The sequence below is a fragment of the Cynocephalus volans genome, chromosome 3 (assembly GCF_027409185.1).
Source record: "Cynocephalus volans isolate mCynVol1 chromosome 3, mCynVol1.pri, whole genome shotgun sequence".
NCBI classification, from domain to species: Eukaryota; Metazoa; Chordata; class Mammalia; order Dermoptera; family Cynocephalidae; genus Cynocephalus; species Cynocephalus volans.
The window spans coordinates 54,676,121-54,698,727 of record NC_084462.1 but is presented as its reverse complement, the minus strand read 5'-3'; the positions used below and the strand labels follow the sequence as shown (position 1 = coordinate 54,698,727).

General features: G+C 41.9%; 1 protein-coding gene across 7 annotated transcripts in view; it reads left to right on the top strand.

Annotated features, from left to right (window-relative positions):
- The window catches only part of NTRK3 (neurotrophic receptor tyrosine kinase 3), a 358,581-nt gene that overhangs the window by 241,905 nt on the left and 94,069 nt on the right, over window positions 1-22,607 (top strand). For 2 of the 7 annotated variants that reach the window (XM_063089454.1, XM_063089453.1), the window contains one exon: window positions 21,933-22,067. The exons of the other annotated variants lie outside the window; for them this stretch is intronic. In XM_063089454.1, the coding sequence (XP_062945524.1) occupies window positions 21,933-22,067 (135 nt within the window). The remainder of the gene's footprint in view (window positions 1-21,932; window positions 22,068-22,607) is intronic. 7 annotated transcript variants of the gene reach the window in all.

Below are 22,607 nucleotides of genomic sequence, written 5' to 3'. Positions count from 1 at the left end.
GCATATGCCTGTGCTCATGCAAGTTTTCCTGTAAATCTCAATGTTAAAGCCACGGATGTACTGGCCTATTTTTCACATCAAGGAGATGCTCATCGCTCCTTCAAGTCTCAGAATCAGGTCATCTCGTGGGGCAGGGCTTCTCAGTTCATCCCTTATTTCTGCCTGAAACCCCATGTGCTGTATGCCTGTGAGAGTTGCCTCTCTGCTAAGGTTGCCACCAGCTGCCAGCAATCCCTTTTCATGTGACCTGCGGTTGTGTGTGATGATCTCTATCAATCCTCTTTCCACGGGCACCTGGTAGGGCATAGCATTGCACCAGGTGCTTCAGGAGAAAAGCCGCCGATTGCTAATCTGAAAAGCACTTTGCCTGGAAAGACACCTGAGACATGTAAGATATTAATAGCTGCAGAGGTTTCATCCCTATGTAATTTAAATCCCTTTCCCAAGTAACACTCTTATGGATGGGGTGGGAGAGAAGGAGAGAAAAGCCTAGAATAATTATAAGAGGTTATGGAAAAAATCGTTTTTTGATGACTGAAATAATCTTGTTTAATCACCCACTGTAGTAGTGCATGCTGGATTTGGTAATGAACATTTTTGTTTTCTTCCTTGAAGTCAGAGGCTATTTTGAGCTACAGATGCTGCAAATTACATGTGTTCTGAAGATCACTGGTCCTGTGAGAAGCTCGTGAAGAAAGGGTTCCTCTGTAGATAAGTTTGAGAAGTGCTGTATATGATATCTGCCTCCTAGCAAGCCCCAGTGCACGTCAGCATGTTAAGGGATGAGAGGTCCTTCCTACAGGAACCTGTTAACCTTGGATTTACCATATTTATTTGAAGACTAATCTTCAAATTTATCCTGAAGGAATACTTTTCAATCTGTCCTGAGTCTCTTTTCTAGGATGCAGGCTGCATGGTTTGGATTTTCTGTTGATGAAAAGTGATTCCCTTTTCTTGCCCATCTGTGAGTTTATCTGCCTGTTTTCCCAGCCACCACCCTCTTGTTGCCCAAAGTACATGCAAAAAGACTCTTGAGATCTTCCTGTACTTTATGCCCTTTGTTTTAGTATTATATTATCTGCAACAGCTTAGGATCATCTGAAAATCAGAGTTCTTCTGGTGCAGTCTCTCTTGGAGATCAAGGATGCTAGGAGGGGCACTGAGGATGGAGGGATCAGGTGAAGAGTGAAGGAGCTTGTGATGGATGGAGTAGAAAGCTTTAGACTGGGTGCAGGATGGCACAGATGCTGAAAGTCGAGACAGAGAAGGTAGAGCCAGAATCAAGTCAGAAGCGCAGCAAACAGCAGTACCCCCAAGAAAGACGGGCAAGGAAGGATGCTCACTGACCTATCTCTTTTCTTATGGGTATGTGGCCCTGAAACAAGAGCTTCTGCCCTTGATTGGGAAAGGATTTTCAAGGGACTTTTTGACCAGTTTTTCCCATCCATGATGATACATCTCCTCAATTACCATGGAGACTTCCATCTCAAAAATAGCCATTGGGTGGAATCATAGTGAAAAAAAAAAATCCAAATATATCATAGCAGTTGCTTTTCCACACCCCTGTGCCTATTTACTCCCTTGAGGATTTTCATCAGGTTTGACTCTTCCTTACAGAGAAAGTGTTTATTCTTCCATATGTTATATTAGCTTAGCAGTGAGTGATTCTGTGGTTGAAAATTTGTCTCACAGTCCTCTTGCTTCTTGGAGGAACAGAGTAATGCAGTGTTAGGTGTGTGACCACTAGACACATCCCACCTGGATTCAAATCTCAGCTCTGCCTCCTAGTAAATCATGTAGCAATGGACAAGTTACTTAACCACTCTCTGTGCCATAGTTAAGTAGGTACCATACTGGCCTAATTTTAGTGGAGAGATTATAAGGTTTGAAGGAAATTATGAGGTTTAAAGGAAATGAATCCTGGTAGGTGCTCAGAACTGTGCCTGGCATATAGTAAGCCCTCAGAACATACCAGTTAGGATTTTTCCCTAGGGAGCTCTGAAGCACGGTGGCATCCATTTTAACTTTGGGGCCTTGGCTCTGCCTGAAGGCACCGTAAAATTTTGGTCAACAAGTCTACAAGTCCATAGCAATGCTTCAAAACCCAGAGGTGGCTGCTTCTATACCTCTCAGTTTATCTCCATCAAGTTGTCAGTTAGATCCAGAACATTCTGTGTGTGCTCCATACCTGTCTGCTTCAAACGACAGTGAGTGGATAGTATCTGATTGCCTCAGTAAAGAACTAGTCAAATAATTCATGATTTGTATCTCAGTCACCCGCTTCTCCACCCTAAGCACACCTTTGCTCTGTGATTACTGGGTGGAACCAAAGATGCTGTACTGGCATGCTGTCTTTGATGGATCTGAAGTCTTCTTTCTCTGGCCTTGGAGGGTTTTGCACAATACCATTTGAGTGTTTGGGGCTCATTGAATGTCTGATTTGAGCTTGCCCGCCAAGCTCCTCAGGCTTTCTACCTCTTTTCCTGGCTCAGGAGTTTGCTTTTTGTTTTGTTTATAATATATCCTAGTTGTTGTGATAGGCCGAGAGTCACCTGGTTAGCCATGCTTGTTTTCTTTTTCTGCTAGTTTTTAAGAGCCTGGATATTTCGATTCATAAGAATCTTGTTTTTCCCTGGGCTTCTAGAAAGTTGGTTTTTCTTTGTTGTTATTCTGTTTTTTACATAGCTTCTCAGGTTATCTGTTGAGTCTTAGTTTCTAAAAACTGTTTCTTTTCATTTCAAGGTGAGGCTAATGGTGAAATTGGGTACCTACTTTTTTTTATTGTCTTGCTTTACTATTCCAGGATCAAAAATCTATCCTAAGGATTAAAGCAGAGTTCCTAATGATTCCCTGAATGGCAGTTTCTAGTTTGGTGTTAGATGGGATGTTTATTGGGGTAGGGCTCCCCATCCTCTTTGTAATTTCTGGTAACTTCAGTCATCAGGGATGAGGGTTGGGGCACATAAACGCTATCACAGATTTATTATTTCCTTGAGGGTAGCATCAGGTTGCTGGTGGAAGTGTCTTGAACAAGGTCTTCTATTATCCATCCTTGAATGGACTTATGTCTGTCCTTTGAGATTTTATGGTGGTGCAGTTCTCCTGTGTGAGCCTGAATGCTTTATAGCTTGATGAGTGGAGGAAACTCAAAATAGCCCAACTCCTAGATTTTTGCTTGGGAAAAGAACACTGTTCTTCACAGAGAGGAAATCCCTGTACACTCCACTTGGCCAAAATCTTTTATCAGCCTTCTCTGCGAATACTGCCAATGGTGAGCAATTCACAACCCCCCATGGGCCATTACTATATCAATGCATAAATATTTATACTTTTTTAAACTTTATTTTTAGTTAAATATTATTTTCATTCAACAATGGATAATTATGTATGTGGATAGAAAGACTTAATATTGTTAAGATAACAGAACTCCCTAAATTGATTTACCAATTTAATACAGTCTCTATCAAAATCCAGACTGCCTTTGTTTTTTTTTTTTTTTGCAGAAATTGACATGCTGACCCTAAAATTTGTATGAAAATGCAAGGGCCTCATAATAGCCTAACAATCTTGAAAAAGAAGAACAAAGGGGGAGGTCTTAACTTTTCAATTTCAAAACTTATTACAAAGCTACAATTGAGACAATGTAGTACTGCCATAAAGGTAGACATATAGACCAATGGAATAGAATTGAGGGTCTAAAAATAAACGTGTACATTTGTGGTCAATTGATTTTCAACAAGGCTGCCAAGGCAATTGAGTAGGGATAGAGTAGTCTTTCAACAGATCGTGCTGAGACAACTAGATATCCACATGCAAAAGAAGAAAATTGGATCCCCCTACCACACACCATATACAAAAATTAACTAAAAATAGATCCAAGACCTAGATATGAGAATTAAAACTATAAAACTATTAGAAGAAAACTGAGGTACAAATCTTTGTAGAATAGGATTAGGTGATGGTTTCTTAGATATGACAGCAAAAACATGAGCAACAAAAGAAAAAATGTGTACATTTGACTTCATCAAAATGGAAAACTTTTGTGCTTCAAAAGACACCATCAAGAAGATGAAAAAGCAAACCATAGAATGGGAGAGAATATTTGCAAATCATATGTTTGATAAGGGAGCAGTATCCAGAATACATAAAGAACACTTACAACTCAATAAAAAGACAAATAACCCAATAGAAAAATGGGTAAATGATTTGAATAGATATTTCTACAAAGAAGATATACAAATGGCCAAGAAGCACATAAAAACATGCACAATTAATTAGTCACTAGGGAAATGCAAATCCACAGTTAGATATCACTTCATACCCACTAGGATGGCTATAATAAAAAAGTTGAACAGTAACAAGCGTTGGTAAGGATGTGAAGAAATTGCAATCTTTGAATATTGCTGGTGGAAATGTAAAATGGTGCAGCCATTTTGGAAAACAGTTTGGCATTTCTTCAAAAAGTTAAGCTTAGTCACCATATGACCCCCAAATTCTGCTCCTAGGTATATATTCAAGAGAATTGAAAATGTGTTCATGCAAAAACTTGTACATGAATGTTCTGTTCATAGTAGTATTATCAATAATAGCAAAAAAGTAGAAACAATGCAAATGTTCATTAGCTGAAAAGTGAATTAAAAATCTGCTATATCAGTACAATGGGATATTACTGAACCATAAAGAGGACTGAAGTGTTGATACATGCTACAATATGGATAAACCTTGAAAACATTATGCTAAGTGAAAGAAGCCAGATGCAAAAAACAAAAAAACAAAACAAAACAAAAAACCCCCATACATTTAATGATTTCATTTATATATTTTGTCCAGAATGGGCAAAGCCATAATGCCAAAAGGTAGATTAGTGGTTATTACCAGGGATTGAAGGGAGAAAAGGGTGGAGAATGACTGCTAATGGGTATGTTATATTTTTGTGCATATCTATGGGGGAGAATAATGAAAACATTTAGGAATTACACAGTTACATAATTCCACAGTGCAATTTATAGTTTCATGACTTTATGAATATACTAAAAATCACTGAGTTGTACAGTTTCAAAGAGTGGAGTTTATGATATGTGAACTATATCTCAAAAAAAAAAAAATTCTTAAAGAAAAAACCCTGTGTGGACACTGTCCAATGAAGAGATGCCTGTACCTGACCTTGCGTGAGTCCCTTGCTGTTGGATTGTGGGAATTCTCAGAGGAGGGGCTGGGACCAGCTTGACCATATTGAGGGTCTGGGTACTTAAGGCAGTGGCTATTGACTGAGTGGTGTGAACATATGTCAACTTTTACCAGTGAGTATGAATATAGTGGTACATATCCACTGTGTCCACTGACTGTTAGCTCTTATAGGTCTCTGAATCCTATGCCTTCCACTCAGAGCTCCTGGATTACTCTACTGGGAGCAACAGAAAGCTTATATACCTCCCACATGACTTGAATATCATCATCATTACACCAAGAAATCTGAGGTCTGTACTCTCAGAATCCCCAAGTCTGTGGGCCAGGAGCTGATAAAATTAATATTTGGGGGCAGGGTCTCACAGAGTATGGTGAAAATGTGTCTAGCTTTATGGACTCATATTACAATGCAATTTAAAAATCTCTGTCTCTGTCTCTCTCTCTGTGATAAGGGTCATTTATTTGTATTCTCCAGTAAGTTCCCATTGTTTGCCCCAATGTCATCTTCCTCATCTGAGTTCAGAATTCCATGAGCCTATCCCAGGTCTCTGTGATGTAGTCTTGGACATGAACTCTCCCAATCCAGCAATGTCCTCAGCTCCTCATCATGCCCCTATCCACAGCAGCTCTGTGTGGTGGGGCCTGCCACAACCCTCCCAGGGAAATACCTACATGACTTAACACATGGAAAATGGGGTTTACATGGGGGAAGAAAAGACATCTACATGTTATTTATCCATCGATGTCCCATCTCACTGCAAAAAGTGCTCAAGGTGCTTCGCAAAAATATACACAGGCAATGCAGCAAAATGAATGAAGGGGATGACAATGTCAGGAAATAAGGGGAATACACATAAGAAAATAAATTAAAATCAGTGGTGAGATTAGACTACTAATAACCTACTGCTAGAGAGAGCCTGCTGATATGGCTCTGGGCATCCTGTGGCCAAGGCACAGCGGTAAGCATCATGGGTTACAGGTCACTGTTTGGAGGAAGAATATCTTTTTCAGGTGTTGTGACCTCACAGATGCTTCCCCCATGGCATGTCACAATGGGCAGAGTATGGGGATACAGACTTATACTCCACCAGCATCCTAACAATAGATGGGTGCACCCCCGTGAGAGTTCGTTAAAACATCCTCTGATGCAGGTCAGTGGCTTCCGACCCAACCCACTTCATGAAGTAGTTACGTGGGGGTAGAGGAGAGAAGCACCCACTGGAGCCCTGTTATATCCTGGGAAGACCCTAGCACTGCCTGGAAATGGGAGGACTTTGGGGGCCCACCACTGAGTATGGGTGTAATTTCCTTCCCCCTTTGCATTACACCACACCTGGGGCCTTGCTGATCAGCTTTTGTAACCAGTGGTGCCCCCTCCTCCCCAGCTAGGCTTTTCTTCCCAGGGTTATTGGAACTTGATCATGTGAGGCAGTAAATCATTGGAGTTCAGAACAAATCTCATTTGACATTTTTATCTTGACTCTTCTGGGGGCCTTTAATTAGCATGATTGCAGTGCAGGCAGTTGCTGTGATGGAATCTGTATTGCTCTTGGTAGGCATAATGGCTATTGAAGTTTCTCTTGTTACTGTTTCTGGTCATCTAGGAAAGACCCTGATTAAAGGTAATTAAATTCCTTAATATGATATAATAAGGGATCATTGGTAGTGGGTTTACATGGATTTAAAAAAATGCATCAGAATATGAATTCACACAGTTGTAAAAACTGACTCCCAAGACTCCAGTGTGGGTTGTTTGTCTCCACAGCTCCTGCAGCCATGGCATACAAAGCCACTGTGAAGGCATCTGCAGCTGGTGTGGCCACTGCCCCACAGCACATGCAGCTAGGGTGTCTTTGGCCACACTGCTCACAGCCATGGTGCTCACAGCTGCAGTAAGCAGCTAGGACATTCTCAACTCTTGTTAATGGTCCAAGGGCTTTGAGGAGCATCAGAATATGTTATGGTTGAAGACAGAACTCCAGTTAGCATTAAGAGTTCTGATTCTGGGCTGACCCTGTGGCTCACTCGGGAGAGTGCAGCGCTGGGAGTGCAGTGGCGCTCCCGCCGCGGGTTCGGATCCCATATAGGGATGGCCGGTGCGCTCACTAGCTGAGCGCGGTGCGGGCGACACCAAGCCAAGGGTTGCGATCCCCTTACCGGTCACAAAAAAAAAAAAAAAAAAAAAGAGTTCTGATTCTCCCAGTTCCTGAAATACACGTTGCAGTGAAAATCCCTTACTGTCACAGAACACACTGTAGCAGTGATTCTCAACTAAGTGATTCTACTCCCAGGGGACATTTGACAATGACTAGAGACATTTTTGATTGTCACAATCTGGTAGAGGTGCTTCTGGCATCCAGTGAATAGAAGCCAGGGACACTGGTAAATATCCTACGGCACACAAGACAGCCCTTCACAACCAAGAATTATCCAGTCCGAAATGTCAATAGTGCTGAGACAGAAATCCTGCAATAACTTTCAAAGACGACTCCTACATTCCCTGTTTAAAGCTCATAATGTTTTTGTGAGGGAGAGGGTATAAAAGTTTTCTTCATTTAAATATAGAAAAACTGAAGCTTAGAGAGGTGGTGACTCTGCCTTGTCCCACGGGGCCAGCGCATCTGACTGACCATATGGTTCATATCCTACTGCTTCTTGCACACACTGCATTGGATGAAGTGAACTCTCGGGTTTCTATAGGTGTCCAAAAGGGGTACACGTTTTATCTAAATACCTACAGCACGTCGCTGGAGAAACCACAACCCCGGGTTTTTATATAGGAAAGGTACCCCAATTTTCTATCTTTCCCCTAGGAATCCAAGAGCACATATCCATCAAAAGTCATGGTAAGACTTGATCACACTTGATACTTGGGAAGTAATAAGGTCTTTACAGTGAGTGCAAATATGATCATTTGCATAGTCTGATACTAGATACTAGCTCACACATTCAAACGCTTTGGAGCCCCAGTGATAACTACATAATATGTGACATGGTCTGTTGTGACAATAGGAAGGGGTAGGGTTTTGGTAATGAGAATACATGATCTGCCAAAAAGCATTCATATAAAAAAATCATGCACGCTTCAAATATCTATGTGTCTGTTGTGCGTATAGGTGTAGGTGGATACCTTCCAGGGCCGTCAATTTAGTGGTCTAACAAACCTGAGAAGAGCTACACAGGGTGGTAAGAATGCTGCTATATTCACACCATCGTTGCCTGGGAATTTGAAGGGTTTCTAGAATTGAGAGATTCACAACAGAGAGTGCAAAGCAAATGTCTCATTGTCATTTCACTGCTTGTCTCTCTTCTTCGGGCAGGCGTGGTTGCGTTGGTGCACATGTCTACGGGTAACGTTTGGCATGAGAGTGTAGTTCATGTTGATTGTGGGCAGGCATCACACTGTGCACTTAACATACATCTGTAACCCTGCTGGCTTCCAAGGGAAGTATAATTATCCCCATTATACAGGTGGAAAGACTGACCTCAGGAAGGTGTTACTCAGAGCTGGAAGAGAGACTTAGAATTTCCTCCTTCCCCTTTATTATGTTGCCATGTTAATGGCAGCAATTATATCTTACTTTTAGCTCCTCACTCCAGAAACAAACTCTCATCCTCATTTATAGAAGAGGAAACAGGGCCACCAAGGCATTGAGTGACTTGCCACTTGTCATATCTCCAGCCTCCTAAAGCAGCAGGGGCTCTGAGGAGGAAAATTGACACAGGGAAATCCCCAAAGAACTCTTCCACACACACAAAAAGTTTCTAAGGTAAATTGACCTAACATTAGTCTTGTTTCTTCCAGTGCTCTTATCAAATCTACAGTGTGCTTTACTCTGAGCCGTGTAGACTACAACTCTCAGAGCTGGGAGTCACTCTGTGTGCTGCCATGCCTGGCTTGAGTAGTGTCATTCAATAGCAGGTGTCTTGCCTCGGGCCTGAAAAAATCAGTCAAGGGCATAAGGTTCCTAATTCGTGCTCCAAGTGTCACTACACTTCTTTAAGTGTTTCAGGCATGCTGTCCAGGGTTTGTGCTGAGCATGTTAACCTGCTCCTTTTCTGGCCCCCTCCCTCTGCCCCCCTCAATGTTGCTAATGGTCCTATCATCCCTGGAGAACCCTGCAATGTTCCAGACCCTACCTCCTCTTCCACCTCCTACATTTAATCAGATGCCAAGTTCCTGATTTGCATGAATTCTACCTCTGCATCTTCTTGGCTCTCCTTCTGTGGCCCCAGCCCTAATTTACCACTCGTCCAGCCTGGTACAGTTACCCTTTAGCCCAGGGGTCCACAAACTGCAGCCTGTGGGTCCCATTCAGCCCGCCACCTGTTTTCATACAGCTCTCTAGCTAAGACTGGTTTTTACTTTTTAAATGATTGGAAAACTATCAAAAGAAGAATCATCTTTTGTAATATGTAAAAAGTCTATGAAATTCAAATTTCAGTGTTCATCAATAAAGTTTATCGGAACACAGCCGTGCTCATACATTACATATTGTCTGTGGCTTCTTTCACACTGCAACCAGAGTGAAGGAGTTGCAACACAGACAATATGGCCTGGAAAGCCTAAAATTTTTATGGTCTGGCTGTTGCTAGAAAAGGCTCGCTGGCCCCTGCCCTAAATAGTCTAGCCACCACCACTGATCCTTCTTCTTTTCTTCCATTTACTTTTCTCTGCTCTCAGTTTATCTCCTCTTTCAAATCCTTCAAGACACCCATTGCCCAAACTCCTGAAGTTCCTCTATGATCTTCTCGAAGCAAATCGTCTGCATTTATCAGCGAGGGCTCCTTGCACTCCCCAGATGTACCTTGTGGCTCCCCACTATGACCCTCACTCACATGGTTCTTTCTGCCAGGAATGCCTTTCCTTCCCATCTTCTCAGAAGCAAATCTTATCTCTCCTTTAAGCCTCATGGCAACGGTAGCTCCTCCAAGGAGACTGCATCTCCTCCTGTAGTTAACTCCTGGGAATGCCCTAACACTCTTCCTGTGCTGCTTTTATGATATGAGGCCCTTTCTGTTACACTCTGGCTTTTCCAGCCTAGGTTGTGGGGTCCTTGATGCGGGTGAGGGCTGAAGGCTAAGGGTCTGCCTGAGCAGGTGCTTTCTGGGCTCCCCAGGCCACTCAGCTTTCCCAGGTGTGTAATTCCTGTGAATTTATTGTATGTTTGTTCTCCCAAACCTACGCAACAGTGTTTTGAACGTGGGCAACACAATCCAGCATTTGAACATTGATTTTTAACATAAGTAGAATGGACATTGTCATTAGTTGAAGATACATCATTTAATCTAAATCTCTTATCTAGGTATCCGCCCATGTCTGTATCTATTTATCACTCATCTATCTATCTTCATTTATCCATCTGTCATCTGTCAGTCTTCATCTGTCTATTCATTGATTCACACCAGTCCTGGCTTCTAAATTCTCTCCACAGTACAGCTCCAGCACTGTCCCTTGACTGGTGATGTCCCATTTTTATGAGATTACTCACAAGTAGTCCCCCAGCACTGTGTTCCTAATCTCCTTCTGAGCTGGTTCCCAACTTCACTTCATTCCTGCTTTATGTTCCAGCCAAATTATATGCTTTGCTTGTCAGGGGGAAACAAAACCACCAAAAACCTGTTTTAGTTTGCTAGGGTTGCTGTAACGAAGTACCACAAATTAGATGGCTTAGAACTACAGAAATTTATTGTCCTGCGGTTCTGGAGGCCAGAAATCCAAGAATAAGGTGTTGGCAGGGCCAGGCTCCCTCTGAAGGCACTGGGGACAGACCTGTTCCAGGCCAGGCCTCTCCCCTAGCTTCTGGTAGTTTGCTGGCAATCTTAGACATCCTTTGACTTGTAGACGCATTGCCCCTATTTCTGCCTTCATTAGTGTTCTCTGTGTGAGTGTGTGTGTTTATCTGTGTGTCCAAATTTCCCCTTTTTATAGGGACACAGTCGTACTGGATTAGGGCCCATCCTAATGACCTCATCTTAATTTGATCATCTGCAAAGACCCTGTTTCCAAATAAGGTCACATTTTGAGGTACTGGGGTTATGTTTTTTGGGGGGCACAGTTCACTCCAGAGCAATTCCCCATTTGCTATGCTTTGTTGATGCTGCTTCCACCATTTGGAAAGCCCCTCCCCCCATGCCTTTCTGCTGGTGACCATCTTCCCACCTCCTCTTTACCTCCCACATGTAATCATGTGATCATTCCCACACTAAACTCCCTTGACACTCAGTAGCCTATATTCCATGTTGTGATTATTTGTTTCAGGACCCTAGTTGACTGCAGACTTCCCGAAACTTCCCATTCTTTCTTTTGGCCTTTTTTTTTTTCCACTTGGCTCTCAGAAGGTTAATAGTCAGGTGTTTGCAGAATTACTGTGAGGTAAGCTTAGAAAGGTGTAGCTCTCACATTCTTGGCACTGGATGTTAAGCTCCTCTCGGCAGTAATTGTTTCTTACTCATCTTGCAATTCTCTCTTCCGGCTCTGACAGAGCTGTGGGTATAGCAGCTGTCTGTCACTGCAAAAAAAAAAAAAAAAAAAAATAGCTCATGCTTTGTGACCTCTGCAATATGTATCTACCGCTCTTTATCTGGGTATTTGGGGAAGATGGTGACACCTTCAGTGCTCAAACTGAATATTTTACGTATGATGTGTGTAGAAGTATGCTTTTATCAAATTAAAAAGGACCCTGCAAAAGGTTAAGAACTACTGCTCTATACGAATGTGTGGTGGGACCCTTCTCTACTGTCCTCTTTTCATCTTCATCTTCAATAACGTCATTATCATCACTAATCATGGGAATTTGGAGCCAGAAAAGCAACTCATAGGTTTATATTATTTGATTTTAGAGCTATAAATTTAGAATGCACCAGCTCTCTGATCCTATTAGCCATACCTTGCTCTAAGATAATCTGTTTAAAATTAATGCCACCCAGGGATTTGGACTTTATTGATTACATTTCCTGCTAGATTCTGGCCTTTGGCTTTTGCTCATCCTGTCCCAAACAATATGGCCATGACCCTGAGAAAAGTCAGGCACTCTGAGGTAGCAGTTGGGACTTGAAGATTTTGGCTCTGGGAGCCATATCATCAAGTCAGGTAGGAGGTGTTGATGTTAATATAACCATTTTTTTCTTTCCTTACCTTACAGAGCTATTTTGAGACTAACGCAATTGTTTTTTAAAGTCCTTTGGAAGTAGGAATGCTTTGAAAATGCCAAGATGCTATAGTAGAATCTCAAAGTAATGTAGTGTATTGTCACACAGATCACACAAACACAAGTCAGATCACATGGGTCTGAAAACCAAATCTGCTTTCTAAAATCCTGGTCTATCTCATGGGAATAGAGAAAGCTGAAGCTGTTGGATTTGCTTCCTGACCTGGGTGTCAATATACAGAGGGGTTAAGTGCACAGGAGCTGGAAGAGAAAGCCTGGATTCAAGTCATAGTTCTGCATCTTATTAAGAGGGCAATTTGAAATGCATTAGTGAGCATCTCTGCCTCTTAGTTTCCCCATCCACACACTAGGGGCCATAACGGTGCTCACCTCATAGGCATGCTGAGAAGGTTCGATGAGGAAGTCCATGCATAGCACTTAGCTCGTTGCCTGGGCAAGTGTAAATTCTTTTTTTTTTTTTTTCACCAGTAAGGGGATTGCAACCCTTGGCTTGGTATTTCCTGCACCACGCTCAGCCAGTGAGCGCACTGGCCATCCCTATATAGGATCCGAACCCATGGCCTCAGTGCTACCAGCGCCGTACTCTCCCTAGTGAGCCACGGGGCTGGCCCCAAGTGTAAATTCTTATAGGTATTGGTTGTTAGGGTTTTTTGTTTGTTTGTTTGTTTTAGTAATATTACTAAGAAATAAAAGTAAATATATAAAAAGCTTAATGGTAGCATATGTATTTAAAATAATTCTGGATAATAGGAAAAGAAATATCTCATAGAAATTTACAATTAACTGCCAAGTGACTTATACAGAAAGTGGGATTTGTGGTGATGATTGAAAGATTGAATGGGAATTAGATGAGAGAAATAAGTTAGAAGATAAGCACCAAAGACAGTGTAATATCACGGAAGTGAGGTCAGAAGCTGAAAAGTGTAAGTTGTGGTCAGCTTGGAGTTTATCTGAAGCAGAATGTGTGAACAGCAAAAGGGTGGATGATAAGGCCAGAATGGTTGGCTGGAAACAGGGGGTGACAAGGCCAGGATGGCAGCCTAAGCTGTTTGGACATCATCACTGGCACTGTCAAGTCACTGGTGGCTTCTGAGGAGGGTGGTGGATTGATGAATGTGATGTTTTAGTGATATGATGTGACAGTGACATGTCAGATGGGTCAACTTAAGGGCTGGAATAAGGGGAACATGCTAAGAAGCCCCCAAACAGTGGCCCTAACATGGGAGTGGACGGTGAGGAAGCACAAACTGACACTTAATCATCTAATGTGTTCCATGTGTAGGTGCTGACCTGAGCACTTTTTAAAATTTTTAGAAATCACAACAGCACCTGTGAGACAGATAATGATATTCTTATTTTGCAGAAGTAGAAATTGAGGCTCAGAGAGGTTAAATAATTTACTTAACGGTTTTAAGGTTTTAAGGTCACACACTTGGGGGGGCTCCAGGACCCCATTATAGAACTTGATTTGGAACAGAAGTTCTAAGAGGCTAGATGGAAGCAACAACAACAACAACAACAAAAACAAATTAGGCAATGTGGGTGAGCAAACAGGAAAAGAAAAATAAAAAAGAAAAGAAAGCCAGAAAAAAAAACCCCTCCAAATCAAAATGAATTACAATCCAAAATTAGGAAATGTGAAAAAAAAAAATCTAATGATAAGAATGTGTGTTATCATGACTTTTATTCAACAATATTCTGGAAATCCTAGACAATGCAGTAAGACAAGAAAATAAATAAAAGACTTAGAAAGACAGAGATGACTCTTCTTAGTGTGAAGGATATAATCACCCTACATAGAGCATCAAAGGGTATTTATGAAGTAACCATTAGAACTAATTAGGAAGTTCAGCAAAATTGCTAACACAAGATCAACAAACAAAAATCACTGTATTATCTAACCACCGTTAGAAAATTTAATTGAAAAATCACATATACACTAGTGAAAATGAAATAAAACCAAAAAATATGAAGTAAAAAAGTATAAATCTAACTAAGGATATGCAAAATCTTATGGGAAAATATAAAACATTATTATAATATAAAAGAAGGACTGAGTAAATGGAGCACATACCTTGTCCATGGATGGTATGTGCTCCAATATAATAAAGATGTTGATTCTGCTCCCAAATCTATAAATTGAATACAATTCCAATAAAAATCCCAGCAGAGTTTTTGAATGCTCTTGCTTGATAAGCTTACTCTATAATTAATACGGTAGAATAAATGACCAAGAATAGTCGAGGTATTTTTTTTTAAAAAAAGATAAGGGTTGAAGACACTTGCCTGAGTAGGCAAAAAGACTTATTTTAAAACTACAGAAACTAAGACGGGAGAAAAATAGGCCAAGGTATAATATATATATATATATTTAGCACTCAGAAAACATATATGAGTACATCTGTAAATAGATACACAGACAGATAGATGTGGGGGTATGTGTATGTTTTGTGCATGTCATTGCAAATCAGTGTGAAAGGAAGAAACTATTCAATAAAACCACATGAGGAAAAATAAAGTGATATTTTTACCTCATACCAGTTACAGGATAAGTTATAAATTCTGGGTGAAATTTAAAAGTAGAACTTTTTGTTTTAAATAAGCTTTTTTATTTTAAAATAATCAGATGTACAGAAAAGTTGCAACAATACTACAGAGAATTCTGTCGTACCCCTCACCCAGTTTCCCCACTTGTAATCATCCTTTACCACCATGACATATTTTTCACTACTAAGAAACCAGCATTGCTTCATTACTGTTTACGAAACTAGCCATATATTCTGATCTCACCAGTTTCCCCGCAGATGTCCTTTCTCTGCGTCAGGATCCCATCCAGGATTCCACATTACATTTAGTTATCATGTCTCCTTAGCCTCCTCTGATCTGTGACAGCTTACCAGACTTTCCATGCCCTTGAGTACCTTGACAGTTTTGAGGAGCACTGATTAAGTTTTGCACAGAATGTCTGTCAATGTAGGCTTGTCGGTTAAGGTCATGGGATCTTGGTGAGAAGACCACAGAGGTGAACTGCCATTTTCATCATATCATGTGCTTATCACCTGAGAGAGTGTTTTCAGCTTTCTCTTCTTCCATTTCTCCTGCAAAGTCACATTTTCCCCCTTTCCACACACTTTGGAAGTAAGCCAATAACAGCACACACTCAAGTTGGAGGGGCGGGATTAAGCTCTACCTACTTGAGTGAGAAGTCTCTAATAAATTATCTGGAATTCTTCTGTAAGGGAAATTTATTAAATGCAGCACTTTTAAAGGAAAAGAGAATATCATTTGACTTTGATGAGGGACATATTTCTTAAGATGCGGATCATAAATAACATAAAGGGAAAGATTCATGCATTTGACTACATTAATTTAAAAGTAAATCTATGTATGTACCATACACAAAGTTAAATGACAGACCACCAAAGGAGAGAACAGAATTCCAGAGCGTGCATCTGACAAAGAACTTGCATACAGAATAAATTACTAAGTCCCACAAATAAAAAGGAAAAGAGCAACAACTATATACACATCTGCAAAATGAGGAAAGGGTATGAATAGGCAGTTCACAGAACAGGAAAGCCCAATTGAAATGATGTGCAACCTCAGTAGTAATGCATCTTAAAACTACAAGGAGATAACATCTACCACACATTGGTTTGGGAGGAAAAACATTTGATAATATCAGATATGGGAATACAGGGTAAGAAGTTCATCCATTTAGTGATAATAGAAATATGAGTTGGTATTATGACTTTGGAGAGACATTTAGCAAAAATAGGGAAGTTAAGAATTTATACATTCTAAATTATAGGGATTTCTCCAAAAACGTGCTTCTCAAGCACATTTTTGTGCATAGGAATCACCTGAGGAGCTTGTTAAAATGAAGATGGTGATTCAGTGGGGTGATCCATGTGCCCACATTTCAAGTAACAAATCTCTGGAGTAGAGGTCTGCCAACTGCAGCCCATGGGCCACGGGCCACATCTGGCCTCTGCCTGTTTTTATAAATGAAGTTTTACTGGAACATGCTCATTTGTTTACATGTTGTCTATGGCTGCTGTCAGACTACAATGGCAGAATTTAGTAGTAGCAACAGAGACTATATGATCTGCAAAGCCTAAAATATTTTCAATCTTGCCCTTTATAGGAAAAATTTGCCAACTGCTGCTGTAGAGAAACTCTCCCAAATGTACATATTACAACTTTTTGGAATAATAAAAAAATAGAAAAAAGAGTCAGTTGGTAGAACAGGAAACAATTTGTAGTATATTCACACAATAAACTCCATCAGTTAAAATCAATGAATGAGAGCTACATGCATCAATATGGATAAATCTAGAAAACATCCCTTTTTTAAAGTTTAAACTTATGCAAACCAATACTATAATTTATTTACTGATATATGCATATGTAGCATAGCAAAATTATTACAAGATGCCTAGAAATGATAATCAATTATTTTGGAGCAGTGGTTACCTCTGGTGAGGGGGAAGAGGACAAACAAGATTATGCATGGACTCACGTGGGTTCCAGCCATTGCTGTTATGGATTATTTCTACAAAAAATCGGAAAGAAGATGTTACAATATTATAATTTGTTGATGCTAGGTGATGGGCATGGAGTTTTGATATTTTCTACACTTTTCTGATATTTCAGATATTTCAAGCATTTGAAAAGAGTTAAAAGAATCAAGACAGGAAAAAATACCCTGAATATAAAGACAGTTTGAAGCGCAAGGAAAGGAATGAAAATGGATTATTAATACCTGAGGTTCTCTCTCCTCTCAATTAAGCAAGAGGAAAAGATGCTCCGCTATTACAAATTGTGCCTTATATAGTGAATTTTGAAAATGATAGAGGTTTTTCCATATTACTAATATTACTCCATGGCTTATGGAGTATTTTGATTCTAAGAGTTCACTTCACCCATGTTATAGAGAGGAAAGGATTTCACTTCCTCTGAGACTCACATTTCTCTCCTATAAGCCAAGATCAGTTTATCCTTGGTACTGCTTTAGTGACACCACCGGTGAGCCCCATCGTGCATCCTCCCCTTTAGAGTGAGAGTCTTGAAATACACGTCAGGGATGAGCTGTGAGCCTTCAAGATTCCTTCAGGGATGAGCCTTTTTTGCTTTTGTCTGAGCATCTCAGTGTTCAATGCCTTTTATCTCACCCAGGCATGGACGCCCTCCCACTGTGACTTCCTGTGGGCATGATTTCATGAGCTAAATCATATCTGGGGTACATCCAGCCTCAGCCCCTCCCTCTGAGCATCTGCACACAGCTGGAACCAGACTTGGCAAGTGCTGGCAAGTGAGCTAGAGCAATCTCATCACTCATTTTCCCAGCAGTATTGAGGTGACTTTACAGGAAGAGGTGCCCCATACTGAAGATGGTGGTCTCAGTTCAACACTCTTAACCACGAAGTATTCAACTGGGACATTTTGGTTCCAAGTACATTTCAATATCCTGTAGAACCCTTTGTAACATGTTTGTTATTATAGGGATATAGGAATACTCATACTTTGGATCAAACCATACCCTGTGAAATATAACAGCTATATTAAAAAGTCCTGCTAGTTGTCATTCCCTGACCTCCTGTCACATGTCTTATATGCGTCAGGCAATGTAGAAGGCACAGCCAGCTGATGATTTGAGTGCCACCTTCTCTCCCAGCAGCAGCATTCTTATTGGTCCCCAGCATGTTGTCTTGTTGGGAACCTGATTTTTGAACACAATGCCTCCCTTACCCATACAGTTCAGTTGTCGAACTAGCTCTCCTTTTCTGAAACAGGTTTATTCCTCTGCTGCAGGCTTTCAGCCACTTCTTTGTAACTGTTAACCATGACCAGAGGGAGCATAAGTTTGGTATTATAGGGGAGGTCAGCAAGGCTTGCTGAGATGGTCTTTAATGCACAGCCCATAACCTAGTACAATGAACCTGCTGTTTATTGTAAAGTTTTAAACTCAAATGCAAAGACAAACCATTTACAGTTTACAATGCAGGTATTGTAAATAAGTGAAGGGGTGGAAGATAATAGGGAGTGATGGGGAATGTGGCCAGCTGGAGAACGTACACCTTATCTAAGTTGAGTGGCCACCACTCTGCTCTAGCCTGTTATCACTACATGGAAGTGTTGGCATTTCCAGAACTCTTGCATTTTCAAAGGAAGCTAGAAATGGGGATATTTTAAATGTGAAAGCTCCCAAGTTTTAAATGTTGGCAACTAAGTAAAAAGAGAAATTTTTAAAAAATACCATTGTGCTAAAAATAAAAGAAGACACATCCTAGGGCCACATATGGCCTGTGGGTTACGTTAGCAAGCCCAGGATGATAGAAGAAAAGATCTGAGAGTTTCAAGCAACCTAGTTTGTGGCCTGCAAGACTAGGCATTTGGGGCTCACCCACCTAAGCCTGTGCCAACAGCCTTTGATTGAATCTGATAGCAGGAGAAGAACTTAGATTCAGAAAAGCAATAGCCACACCCAGAGGGAAAGGTACAGAACAAATCAATCATAACCATATCCTGGGGACCATTAGGACTTCCTGGTGACCACCCTCCCATGACCTTGGAGGGGCCACCACAAAGGCAGAAAATGAAGCAAGAGGCATGTGTCTATGAGGGAGTTTTTCTTCACCACAATGTACTGTTTTCTGCACACGCTTGTTCACACTGTCGCCTTGGGGAGGCTGCTGGGGAGAGAGTTTCTCTGGGTACCGTGCTTGGCTACCCAGGGGTATTCTCAGATATTCCACACCCTTGCTGTGGGTGAGGCTATGTTCTGAATAATTGCTCATCTCTCCAGACTCATTACTATCTCTTGTTCATGGGGTTTTTATCTTTCCTATGCTGAACTCCCAGAAATAACATTAAAATGAAAGAGTCAATGTCTAGACAGAGTTTGGGATTCCTTGCCTGGAAGGTCCCACTACCTGCAAAGCCTTATTGTGAGGACGGTAGGTGCCACAGACTAGAGAGTACAGAAAATAAAGCAGCCTGGGAAAGAGTTAGACTGGGGCTCTGCTGGAGCAGATGAATGGCAGGGCGTGGGGCTGCTTATCTCCCTAGCTGGGGAAATTGTTAGTGAGGAAAGAAAACTCTCGCCCTCTGTCCAGTTCTTGCTGAAGGAGCCAGACATATATTCCTGCTTCCCCTGGAGAATGTCCTCACCACTACTCCCTTGACCCTCATTTTACCTTCTCTTCCTCAATATTGATTTTCAACAAGTAGGAGCCATATTGCAAAGTAGTAAATTACAAAGACTTTGGAGTTATGAAGAACTGGATTCAAATTTGGACTTTGCCGCAAAGTGAACTTGGGGCTGTTTTTCAATATTGAGGTTCAGTTTTTCCACTTGTAAAATGGAGTTAATACTATCAACCTTTTAAGGATGTTGGGGGAGAATGAGTTAACCATCGGCAGTGCCTAGCCCTGTCACTGACATATAGATCTTTGGATTTCAGGGTGGTCAGTGGAACGTGGGATGGTAGGATTGTTATAGCTGGGCATTGTCTGAGGCTCCCTTCTTCATCCCATGCCTGCCTGCAGCATGGTTCACAAACATGACACCTCATCTTACCCCTTGGGGAAAAGTGGGAAGGCTGTGGCGTGAATGGTACCCTAAGTGGGGTGGGGTGCCCCCCACCTGAACTGCTCTGTGCCTCTGGTCCCTATTAGTAAGCCACCCATGACCTCAGCACCAGGACTGCTGTGCATTTCAGCTCATGCTGGAGTATAAAGTGCTTTTCTCACAGCCAATGCTGTGTTAGTACTAAGTGTTACTGTGATGTAGCAACTTTAAGATGACAAACAAATACATTTGAAAAGAGAATGTTTGAAAATAATCCACTAGAGTTCCATGGGGCATTGGGCCTTTTATTGAGGACAGGACCTAAGCCATATGGAGTTAGGTAATAAAATTATCATGTCAGGTGACAAAAGGAAGAAGCAGAGACAGAAGGAGAATCCAAAGGCCGATGAAGAGAGTGGAGGGAAATTCTTCTCACTGGCATCTGCTGGAAAGCTGGTAGCTCTAGAATGCCAAGGCCAGAGTGCAGGGGTAAAACCCCAGGGAGGGAGAGATGATTAGGGTCTTCACCACTGTCAGAAAAACAGAGAGGTTTGGAAGTCTAGGACTCCTTTTGCATGGCACAGCCACGGGAACTGGCAGTTTCTTGCTACAGTGAATATGAAGAACTTGGCTGTGGAGATTTAACCTGCTCTTGCCTCAGTGGGATTGGCTCCAAACCTCTCATCCAATCCTATGGGTGCTCAGTGCCCCTTCTCCCCTTACCATTTCCTTTACAACTCCCCTCCCTTTCCCAAAATGATCCCAGAGTCTCTGGCTCACTTCTCAGGAAACGTATGCTTTAGACAATCCCTGAAGACCAGGCTCTGTTCTGAATTACAGAGGGCCTACAAGTGCCTTTGTGCTGGATGGCTTTGGGGGAAGCTGTTGACAGATGGAGGAAAAGATTAGGCATGAGGGGTCCCTGGGCCACTGGTGGGCAAAGCCTTCTTTGGAGGTGTATTTGCCCCCTTTTGCCTTCTCTCCACCCCTGTACCACTTTCCCAGTGTCCACTGCGGTCCTAGTCTCCCCTGCCCTCTCCCCAGTAAATGCCTTTCCCTTCCTGCTCTGGGGTTGTTCTGAGGAAGAGGGGGAGGAATGGAGAACTTTGGAGCAGTGCCTCCTATGCTATCAGGCTTCAGCTTTTAGAAACTTGGAAAGGTTCCACCTGGGAAAGAGTTCCAGAGAAAACAAACTTCAGATCCCAGCTCATATGGGAAAAGCTCATGTTCATGAAGGCAGCTTCAGGGACCTTGGCAGAGACTTAGACAGGCTTGGCTCCTGCCTTTAATGGATCCGACATGGAGCCTTCCAGGGCTCACGGATGCTGCATGGCCTCCAGAGAAGATTTCACTCTCAGAAGCTATAACGGTATTTCTTTCATAGGGGTTGTAGTCCTCAGGTCTCCAGTGAACCAACGGCTTTTGTTGTTCCAACGGTTTATGCTCTAACAGAAGCAAGAAAGATTTCTAAGAAGCCAACCCCCTCCCTCATCTCCTCATTATCCATCCCCCACACCTTGTCACCTTGCTCCCCTCTTGGAGCTAAGCTGAATTTCTTCTATGGGAGATATGAATGAGCATCTTAGGTACAGCAGGATCATCTCCCAAATCACAAGAATCGTCTTTCCAGGCCACGGAATGGCACCAGAATGGCAGTGACGGGCACACAATTTGGGGATGTTCTGGCCCAAGAAGGGGAATGGGCAGCAAGCATGTTAGGAAAAGGGTTGGACAGAGGGTGATGGCAAATCTTTCTTCCCTGTCTCCAACTTGTACCTATTATATAACGTCACTGTGCGATACTCAAAGAATAGTGAATCTAGATTTTAAGCATAAAATAAACGAAGTTCCCCTACAGGTAAAGCAATGTGGGTACAGGAGCTGGGAAGACGTGGATTTCTGTTTCTGGCATTGTGAACTTAAGAAGAACACTTCCCCATGTTTTTGCACTTGGGGCTCAGTACTGACCATTAATTCCCCATGTCTGCCTCTTCTGCCAGGGGTCTTTTCAAACCTAGACAATCATGGGATATTAAACTTGAAGGACAATAGAGATCATCTAGTCCCATCAACTCACTATATATATGAGGAGCCTGAGGTCCAGAGTGGGGATGTGTCTTATCCAAGGTCACATGGTGAGTTACTTCCTTTGACATCTTTGTATGCAGTAAAGACCCCTCCCCCTACCAGTTTTGATTCTTAAGCTCTTAAGATTCATCAGACCTCCACATGTCGCAGAGGACTGGGGTCTGACTAGGTGCCCAGTGTGGGATTGGTACTGAAATCCCTTAGGTTACAGGAGTCTCATCCAGGGGAGTGAGCCACAGGGAACCGTGCCCTGGAGAGAAACAGTGGTGTCACCAACCTTCTCAGCAGTCTGCCCAGATCAATGGCCTTCCTTCCCCCCCTGCTCAGATCCAAGAGCGCATTGTCTCAGAAATATCTCATCTTGAAACTGAGCCTTCCTCTAAACATGATGTGATAGACATGGAAGGTTTCCTCTATCCACACAAATCTGACCCCATCCCCTGCAGAGGGAGGATCCCAACACCCCAAATAACTCAGCAATTTTGACCACAATGTCCTGGGCAGGAGGAGTAGAAAGTCTCAATGCAATCAAATGCTGTTTTAATCTCTGCCCCTCATATCCCCAACATCCAGCCACCCATTATGCC